The sequence below is a fragment of the Spermophilus citellus genome (assembly GCF_964194105.1).
Source record: "Spermophilus citellus genome assembly, chromosome: 3".
NCBI classification, from domain to species: domain Eukaryota; kingdom Metazoa; phylum Chordata; class Mammalia; order Rodentia; family Sciuridae; genus Spermophilus; species Spermophilus citellus.
Window position 1 is genome coordinate 224,852,193 of NC_138184.1, and position 10,564 is coordinate 224,862,756.

The 10,564-nt window shown below is 42.9% G+C and overlaps 1 protein-coding gene across 3 annotated transcripts in view; it reads left to right on the forward strand.

Moving 5' to 3' along the window:
• Positions 1–10,314, forward strand: part of ZNF398 (zinc finger protein 398) — a 34,100-nt gene extending 23,786 nt beyond the window's left edge. For 2 of the 3 annotated variants that reach the window (XM_081283043.1, XM_081283044.1), the window contains exons 5-6: positions 2,746–2,859; positions 4,142–10,312. In XM_081283043.1, the coding sequence (XP_081139169.1) occupies positions 2,746–2,859; positions 4,142–5,298 (1,271 nt within the window). In that variant the 3' untranslated portion in view covers positions 5,299–10,312. Of the gene's footprint in view, positions 1–2,745; positions 2,860–4,141 lie in introns of all 3 variants that reach the window. The other variant, XM_081283045.1, reaches the window with a different exon arrangement.
• Positions 10,315–10,564: the final 250 nt, after the last annotated feature.

The window sequence follows — 10,564 nt, forward strand, 5'->3', positions numbered from 1 at the left end:
AATTCTCTAATACCCTGAGATTCCATCTCACTCCAGTCAGAATGGCAGTTATCAAGAATATAAGTAACAATAAATCTTGGTGAGGATATGGAGGAAAAGGAACACTTATAAATTGCTGTTGGAACTGCAAAATGGTGCAACCACTCTGGAAAGCAGTCTGGAGATTTCTCAGAAAACTCTGAATGGAACCACCATTTTACCTAGTTATTCCACTCCTTGGCTTATACCCAAAGGACTTAAAATCGGCATACTATAGTGATACAGACACATCAATGTTTATAGCAGCTCAATTCACAATGGAACCAAGCTAGGTATCAATAGACGAATGGATAAAGAAAATGTGGTATATATACACAATGGAATATTATTAGCCATAAAGGACTATGAAATTGTGGCATTTGCTGGTAAATAGATGGAACTGGAGATTCTTGTGCTAAGTAAGCCAATCCCCAAAATCAAAGGCCAAATGTTCTCTCTGATGTGCAGATGCTAATACACAATGGGGAGCAGCGGGGATAGAAGTTCATTAGATTAGACAAAGGGGAATGAAGGGAAGGGAGGGAGGATGGGAATAGGAAAGACAGTAGAATGAATCAGACATAACTTTCCTACGTTCATATATGAATACATGATCAGTGTAACACCACATCATGTACAACCACAAAAATGGGAAGTTATACTCAATGTACAATATGTCAAAATAGATTCTACTGTTGTATGTAAGTAAAAAAAGAACAAAAACCCCAGGGCTGGGTTGTGGCTCAGTGGCAGAGCGCTTGTGAGGCACTGGGTTCAATCCTCAGCACCACATAAAAATAAACAAAATAAAGATATTGTGTGCATCTATGACTAAAAAATAAAAGAACAAAAATATTTAAAAGAAAAAGAAATGTACTTACCAGCTGAGCCTGCTATATAGTTTGTCATGCCAGAAATGAGGGAAATCAAGCATCTGCGGTCATGTGAGAAGCACATCAGGCCTATTCCATTGGCCAAAGAAGAGAAAATTTAAGTCTTAAAAAGAATAATGACTACAGTAGATTGATGCTAATCAAATATATAACATTCTATTAATTTGTAATGATCAACAATAATATAAAGTCAAATCTGCTTGAATGGCATTTGGAGGTTTCTAGAGCACTAACTCATTATTTGCGAGAGAAAATTGTGAAAGAGAAACAGGTAAGCCTTAATGAAGCCATGTTTTTGATGGCTGAAGTGTTTCTTAGGAGCTCCTCTTCCTCACACCCACTGCCCCTTTTTCTTTAGGTCTATGTGTTTGTATAAGATCTGGGTGGGAACAAAGATAAAGCTGCACTGTGTGAGACATACAGCCATGCCTGCAGCCCACGTAGTAAGTGGGAAGGCAGCCTGCCGCCTGTGTGCAAACCTGCACTCCCGGCTCTCCACATAACGGACAGTGTTTGGCCCTGGCTATACCCACTGCTTCTTTTTGATCTCGGCACATATTAGATTCCAGCCATCTCCAACTGACTTAAAAGCCCTGGGCAGAAGAATGAGTGCTGTTCATTTGCTAGAAATAAAACCATACCCTGCCTACAAGGCTTTTTTGAGAAATAACTGTAGAGAGCTTGAGTTTACTCTCTGGGTCTTGCCAGCTTGTCCTTTTAGGCCAAAAAAAGGCCACCCAGATCCAGGTTGGAATAGCAAGCATCTGCACTGACCAAATGAGGCCTTCAGAGGCAATGCTGTTTTCATTCTAAAAGAATCCCAAGACCTGAAGGACCAGGGCTCAGGACCCAATGGTCTGTATCATTTAATAAGCAAAGATAATATGATCTCTGAGGAAAAGTCCAGAATTGGAAATCTGAAAGTATATATATATATGTTTTTGAAAGTATATTTTTGAGGAGTCAAATTCTGTGTTTAAACCGATTTGATTTTGTAATTCTGGAAGTATATTTCTCTTTTAATTAACGTTTAAAAAGCCATTTTGGTCAGCCTCATTCTTATTTTCTTTTTGTGTGCAAATCTTTGATAATATGGCACTTCACTGTAAATACTTCCTTATTGGGAATTTAGTTAATCTATAGGCCCTTCTACTTAAAAGGAGAAAATATTGCCTGCTCTGCTGTTTCACAAACTGTGAGAGAAAAGTGAAAATATGTTGAGTATAAGAGTGTTACCGGGGCTGGGGCTGTAGTTCAGTGGTAGAGTGCTTGCCTACTATGTGTGAGGTACTGGGTTTGATCCTCAGCATCACATAAAAATAAATAAATAAAATAAAGGTATTGTGTCCATCTACAAGTAAAATAAATAAATAGATAGATAGATAAATAAGAATGCTACTGGGCTAGGGTTGTGGTTCAGTGGTAGAGTACTTGTGAGGCCCTGGGTTCGATCCTCAGCACCACATAAAAATAAATAAAAAGATAATGAATCCAACTAAAAATAAATATTAAAGAATGCTACTGAAATTAAAAGTACTGTTTTTTCTAGATTATTTCAGAATATCGTCTCCAAAATAAAGATTGTAATTTGTTTTTTAATAGGCTCACTGAAACAAGAAAATCAAGCCGAGAATATCATATAAAAATACATCAATTTGATTTCATTTTGAAATGATTCTCTAGAGTTTTATGCATTTTCTTATAAGCTGCCTATCTTGTTACAGTTAGTTAGAAATAAAATTTGGGCAAAATGCAGTGTTCTACAAACCAATGTGATTAATTTTGTCTTCTGATTCAAGTCCCTGAAGTTCATTCTCTTTTCCCTCACAAATAGAGCCTGGTCTTTCAACATCAGATATTCTGTCTTGGATTAAACAAGAGGAAGAGCCTCAGGTTGGGGCCCCACAGGAGTCCAAGGAGAGTGATATCTACAAAGGCACCCATGCAGGTGAGTAACAGCCTAGACAGATGCTTTGTCCAAATCCAGTTTATGCTAGGAGTGACCAGAGAAGTCGCAGCAGGAATGGGGTTTTAAAGGCAAAGTAGTGGGAGAAAAAAAGACCTGGTCGAATTAAGCCATAAAAGGCACTACGATGAATTCCAAGTGAGAAAACACACTCAAGTGAAAGACAAATTGGAATGGTTAGAGCTGGGGGTGGAGCTCAGTGGTAAAATATGTTCTTAGCATGCACATGTCCTTGGGCTTAATCCCAAACACTACAATAAAAAACAAATTGGAATTATCAAAGGAAGAAAAACAAGTGCATTCAGATGGACCATGAAGATGGGAAAAGACAGAAAAACATTTGAAGATCATGTAAAAAGTATAAAACAAAAATAGGGAGTGGGGTGGGGAGACAGGTGATAGAGACAGGAATGTTGTTGAAGAGATGCAAGTGGGAATGTTAATCACCTCATTCAATGAAAGGAAAAGCGATGATGGGAGAAGAAATAGAAATGGCTTCCTTCTAAGATATTTAGCACCATCTGTATTTTGCCACTGGAATTATTAAAGAGAATCTCAAGGTCAGAAGTGATCCAACTGTTTATATAACTAAATGCACTCTTTTAAAAATATCTTCCAAGCCCTGTATTCCTTTAGATTCAGTAAAGTACAAATGAAAAATAAGACAGTTTCTGTCCTTCAAGAAACTGACCCTGGGAACACATATGTTGTTTTGTGGCAAGGGCTATATAAGCATAACAGAAATAAGAATATTTCTGATAATTAAATAAGGTATAAAGAAGGACATGAAGCCAGAAGTGGGCCTAGAAGGGTGATTGGTTTGAGATGGCTGGATATAATTTGGTAAGATGGGGAAAGGAGGGAGGTACTCTACAGAAGGGAGAACAGATGCAGAAGTAAAATGCTTACCCTATTTTCAAGGAAAGTGGAACAGAGAAGAATAAGAATAGATAAATAGGTGATTTTAGGCTTTGTCCCAACAGGCAATAAAGTTCTTGAGCAGAGGTGAAACATACAGTAATGTGGAGAAGACTGATGCCAAGAGTATTCCTTTTTCAACAGGGAGCATCAAAGAGTATAGCCTTAATTCTGATTTGCCACAGGGACTGCTACACCTTGATTAATATCACAGCAGCCCTCTGCTGTGTTGTTTATCTTAGCAGCTCAGAGCTGAGAGCAAACCTGTTGGAGCTGGGTAGGAACTTGTGAGGGTTGCAGGTGAGACAGCTCCTGAGGGGCGTAACTCTTGAGTCCTTTCTTTCAGATGAAGAGCTCGTCATCAAAGCCGAGGGCCTTGCTAGAGCCTCCTTGTGCCCTGAAGTTCCTGTTGCGTTCTCTGCTCCAGCACCACCAGCAGCAAAGGATGCTTTTTCAGATGTGGCTTTCAAACACCAGCAGTCCACTCCCATGACACCTTTTGGACGTGCAGCCACTGACTTGCCTGAAGCCTCAGAGGGACAAGTGACTTTTACTCAATTGGGTAGCTACCCTCTCCCACCTCCAGTTGGGGAGCAGCTGTTCTCGTGCCACCACTGTGGCAAGAGTCTAAACCAGGACATGTTGCTGACTCACCAATGTGGCCACACTAGCGAGCATCCCTTACCCTGTGCCCAGTGCCCCAAGCACTTTGCCCCGCAGACCGACCTTGGCAGCACCTCCCAGGACCATGCCAGTGAGCCACCCCCAACCTGCCCACATTGCGCCCGGACTTTCACTCACCCCTCAAGACTCACCTACCACCTTCGGGTCCATAACAGCACTGAGCGCCCTTTCCCCTGTCCGGATTGCCCCAAGCGCTTTGCTGACCAGGCGCGACTCACGAGTCATAGGCGGGCTCACGCCAGTGAGAGGCCCTTCCGCTGCACGCAGTGTGGCAGGAGCTTCAGCCTGAAGATCAGCCTCCTGCTGCATCAGCGTGGGCATGCACAGGAGCGCCCATTCTCCTGCCCTCAGTGTGGCATCGACTTCAATGGCCACTCGGCCCTGATCCGCCACCAGATGATCCACACGGGCGAGCGGCCATACCCCTGCACTGACTGCAGCAAGAGCTTCATGCGCAAGGAGCATCTGCTCAACCACCGGCGGCTGCACACGGGTGAGCGGCCCTTCCAGTGTGCGCACTGCGGCAAGAGCTTCATCCGCAAGCATCACCTCATGAAGCACCAGCGCATCCACACCGGCGAGAGGCCCTACCCCTGTGCCCTCTGTGGCAGGAGCTTTCGCTACAAGCAGACACTCAAGGACCACCTGCGTTCAGGCCACAATGGAGGCTGTGTGGGCGAAAGCGACCCTGCCACACGGCCCCCCGACCCACCGGGTCCACTCCTAGCTGGCCTCGAAACCTCTGGCCTGGGTGTTAGCACGGAAAGTCTAGAGACCAATCAGTGGTATGGGGAAGGGAGTGGAGGGGGTGGGTTGTAAGTCTGGTTTAGCTACGCTCACGACAGGACAGAAAGTCTATATGAAGCTTCCAAGCCCTCCACCACTCGCAGTAATTATTATCTGACGCATAAGAGATTTGGTGTCCTCTATACTCCACTGGAGACATGCTTATGTTTTGGAACTTAACAAAAGTACAGTACCACATTTTAAAATACAGAAAGACCTGGAAAGGAGCCTCACAGCCCCTTCTTTTCAAAGGTACCACAAAAACAGAAGTCAAAAATATTACAGAGAGGTTGGGAAGCAAGAGTCAACCTCAGGTTATCCTGTTCCAGGAAAGCAAAATGAGAACGGACTGCGTCTAGGTAGAGATAAGTGCATGGAAAGAGCCCCCAAGCATGAAGCAGGTCATCAGGCATGAGAATGTGCCAGGCCTTTCATTAATTCCTCTAGGTGAGGTAACTTTGGAAGAATGGGCTTTAGCCACTGTTTATATTGCTGCCTCCTGGACACCAGCCGGGCTCTGTTCACACAGCTGCGCAGCCGCCTGTCCCTGAAACAGGAGGACTGAGACTGCCTTCCTAGCTTTCCCACCTTGTCTTTTAATACATTCTGTCAATACCTGCGAACAAAAACCCGACTTAAATAGCTTATTTAGGAGAACAGTTCTTAACTTTTGCTGGCTTGGTTCGAAGCATTCAAGCTGTTGTATTGGTATTTAAACTGTCAGAAATCTTTGCCAAGGTCCTGGTTAGAAAATTGGAAGCAGAGTTCTCAGCCCAGCTTTAAAAGCTAGAGATCCCAAGAAGTAGCTGGTGTAACAATCATAGAACTGCTTGAACTGCTTAAAACCTGTGCCTGAAACACAATTTTAGAGTGTTTTATGTCACATTCTCCCTTATCTTTTCCAAGCCAGTAAGCTGGCTTTTCCATTCCTGGTATCTGCTCGTCTTGATGATGATCAGCAGCAAAGATCACAGCACTTTCCTGAAACATTAAGGAGTTTCAGAAAGTGCTGCTGAGCTCTGGGCTTTTGTTTCCTCTAGCCAGTCACAGTGTTGTTATGTGGCATTCTCATTCTCCCATTCAGCAGGGAGGCTGTCTGCCCCCCCCCCCCCACCTGCCCTACTCTATTAGCACCTCCTAGGTCACTTAGAGCTGAACACCACATGCAGACAAGGATGACCTGTCTTGCCTGTTACGCTTTTAGGTAACTCAGCTACCATGGTTTTTTCCTTGGGGTCACTGTTACCTGGGCAGATCTGAACTTAGTTCTGCTCCTCAGTGTCTTTGCAACTAGTTAAAAGCCCTTTTTTCTTTATAGCTCTCAAATTTCAACTGCAAATTGAGACTGGTAAAAGTGGGAAACTTAGCCTCTAGAAATAAAAAAAAAAAAAAAAAATCCTGTGATACATTCCTTCTCCTGCCAAAATCCTGTTTCTGTCTTTGGCCTCTGTCCAGGTGAAGCTAAATATGACAGCAAAAATCAAAGCAAAGGTTCTTGCAGAAACTTGACTGAAATTGATTTGATTTATTGTTTTGCTCATGCTTAGAACCTGAGGTAGAAGAGAGAATGCAAAAGCCCTATGTCTTGGGCAGAAAAGTTGTTTATTCCCATACCCTCTTGTTTCCTCTGATTCTTCTCTGATGCCTGGAACAAGGTCTGGGAATATTTTGACAGGACACTTTCTTGATAAGTGATAAGGAAGGGACATGTTTTTACCTTATCACTGAATCCACTTTTACTCTGCCTCGTTCTGTATAGCCCTGCTAGGAGAGGATGTTAGTCTAGCTGGCTGTGCTCCTGGGAAGTCTCTGTCTGAAAAGGCTGCTCTTCAGGATAGTCACATTTATAAAACACTGTTTTGTGACATTCACAATACCAGGGACTATGGGAGACATAAGAAATGTGTGTGAGACCTGGGCTGCTGTCTTAACTTTCAGTCTATAGACAATGAAAAAAATCCAAGGAAATAGAACAAGACGAATGATGGGCAGAACCCTGGTATGTTGGGATCAAGAGCTTTCTAACCACAGTCTCTGGCCCACACCAGGAAAACTTGGAGGAGTTCTGGGAATCCCCAAATCAGGGTTCTACCTTCGTTGAGGCACTAAGAACTTGAGTGTGAGATTCAGTTCTGGTTTGCACCTTGATTCCCCCAGTTAAAAGGGAAAAGAGTCAAGGCACCATCTTTAGGAGGTGAGCTCTCTTTGGAATGGATTCAAGCATCTGCCAGAGTATGCTGGAGGAGGGATTCCTACATTAGATGTGATATGGGACCAGATAACATCTAAAATTCATTTGACTGAAAAGATTCACTGAGAATACAACTAATAACAAGAGAGACCTGTGCATTAAAATGCGGCAGATAGATACCACAGCCCTTTCTGCTAAGAACTGTAGCCAACAGGGACCTAATTTTGGCAAAAAGTGAACATAATCCAAATGCCACTGGAGCAAGAGTCATAAAGCTTTATGAAAGGGAATGTGCAGGCCATCCCAGAAAGACAAGCATGTGGAAACCTAATCCTCAGCCTTGACACAAGGCAGGGAGTTCAACTATTGTGGGTTCTGTTCTTTCCCTTCATCAGGCCCCATCAGGTAGAACTCCAGGCCCCCTCTAAAGGGTTTTTCTGCTAATGATTCAGAAATGGATCAGTGGGAAAGATGAGATAGAGTTCAATGAAGTTTTCAGCATGTGGAGGAGAAATTCATGTTCCATCAAGTGCTCCTGAGAGAAACCATGCTGAGAGAAGCACCTGAGGCCTGGGGACACAATAGGGAAGAGGAAACCCCAGAACTGTGCTCCTCGCCTGTCCTTCTGACTGGCACACAAGCACCCTCTCCTCTGGAGTGGATCCAGATGTTGACTAACCAATCACTCTGCTTACTACGTTTCCATGGTTACCATTGGATGTGCCCCTAGTGCAGCCTCAAATGTGAGAATAAATGGAAGTTGGTTGATTGTCTAGAAAGTGAAAGGTGACTCTGAGCCTCTTCTGCTGGACACCTGGTACTGAAGACACCTTAGGTGGACTCTGGCTAGATCCATGTTCTACACAATTCCCCCACCACAATTCCACCACTGGTGGGGATCCCTGCTGGGCTTCTCTCAGCCAAACCCTGTGGCTTACTAGGCATTAACATGCACAGTCCCCCCAAAATCTTGTTGATAAAGGGTCTGAATCCCTTTTTTTCTTTCAAATTTAGGATGGAAGTCCTAAATTTCTGCTCATATTTCCTCTGAGGCAAGGGTAGGACCTCCCCACCCCCCAGGTCTTGGCTTCTACAACATCAAAATGCCCCTTCAGCAGCTGTCTGAGGGTTGTAAGTAGCTAGTCTTCTCAAAAGGTTGTTATAGACAAGACCTCTGATGTTAGCAGATAGGTTTTTTTTCCTGTGGTTTTGAGGGACACTTCTGGCCCTGTTGCATTAATTCTGGTTCCCTATCTGTAGCAAAGGAGAATTTATTTCTCACATGTCTGTGAGAGGCTGTTGTGTGTTTTGGTAAGTTTCAGGGTCCTACAGGCAAAAGATACTTGAGTTAGGTCAGGTTGGTGTGATGATGGGATGGGATCAGGAGAGCATAGGGCCTTGATGTAAGGGTGCACAGTGTGGGTTAGAGCAGTGCCAAAGGCAGGAACTCTGGTCAGATCTAGATTCAGGTCCTGCTAAGTAATAGGTCTGTTATTTAACCATCTTGAACCTTAGTTTCACTATCAGTAAAGTAGGGATTTGAGACCTATTCTCAGAGGTGTTAGGGTATGCATGGAAACCCATGTGAAGTATTTAGCACAAAGCCTGTGACACAAGGAGGTCACAGAGCCAGGTTGAATTGGAGGTGCAAGTGTCAAAAACTGAGCTGCCCTGCGGGGCACAGGGTGGCTGGGAGCTCAGCCTTTTGCCTAAGATCATCTTTTGCTTCTATTTAGGCTGGCCTATTTTTTCCTGTATCTCCCAGCTCCAATAAGTTTCTGTGTGCCATGACCTCATGAGGCTGATTCTCTTTGATATTTCCTAGATTCTTTAATAAGGAGTCTTATGTGAGGACCCAGAAGTTTCTAGCCAACCCTTGTGGTTACGAGCTTATCCTGGTTCAGATGGCTGGAGTCAGTAGTGGAAACCCTACAGCTCCTGCACCAAGATCTGTGGGCTGGTGGATTCACTTGGGAATGGGCAGTGACTGTATGGCATTTCTAGTACTAGAGAATCTATTCTTAGGCCAGAGCATATTGTCACTTGCATAAAGGAACTGGAAGGTGCTGCTTGTCTTGTAAAATAAATGTCATTAGGAGTCAAGGGACGGTGTTACTCATCCCTTTCTGGCCCTGCTCCAGTTTCTTTTTAAATGAATAACTGGCCACAATCACACAAATGACTCTTGTCAGCTTGGTCAAATAAATCGCCTCTTCCAAAAATATCACCTCTAAGACTAACTACCCATCAAAGCAGAATGATGCAGCCAAACCAGAGAAGCCATAAAAGCATCGTGCAGCAAATCTCCCCAAGATAGCCAGGTTTCATTTCAAATAAAATGTCCGATAAAACCTTGCTGAAGTATGTGGCTTTGTCTTTATTAGTAAAGCCATTATTTGCTTTAAAATCTTGAGACTGGCCTAAAAATTAAGCTACCCAAGGGCTAAGGTATAGCTCAGTGCTAGAACACTTGCTTAGCATGTGTGAGGCCTGGTTCCATCTCCAGTACTATAAAGCAAAACAAAACTACCCCAAACACAGACTATGTCTCATTTTGTTTCCCTCATGGTGTTGGGCATCGGGATACTCAGTAATTTTATTGTGGGAAGACCACAAGAGTGGTTAAAAACTAGATTTTTGTCCCAGCATAACATTCTGTACTTGATGTGGGGCAAACTAATTTATGAAGATCTTTGTTTTCCCAATTCTAATGTGAAGATTGAAGAAGATGGTAAAATATGGTCCCTTCTGAATCTAAGATTACAGAACTTAAGATTTTTACTTCTGGGTTCTCTTTTCTGTTTTTACTCCAGATTCTATTAGTGATTGTTTTTAACACAGAAGAATAAACACTTGCATTTATTACAGAATAAAGAGTACAATCCTAATTATAAAAAAAAGGGTTAAACAATTTGAAATTATGGATGCAAATGATACTACATAGGTAAATCGGTTCTTGGCCTTGAGTTTATAATTTTTTAAAATGGTGTTATAAAGACAATAACTGCTAACCAACCTTAGTGAGTAAACAACAAGATAAAAAGTATGAATAAGAATAATTAAACCAATCATATTTATGTTATTAGATATTAAGTAATAATCTGGGAT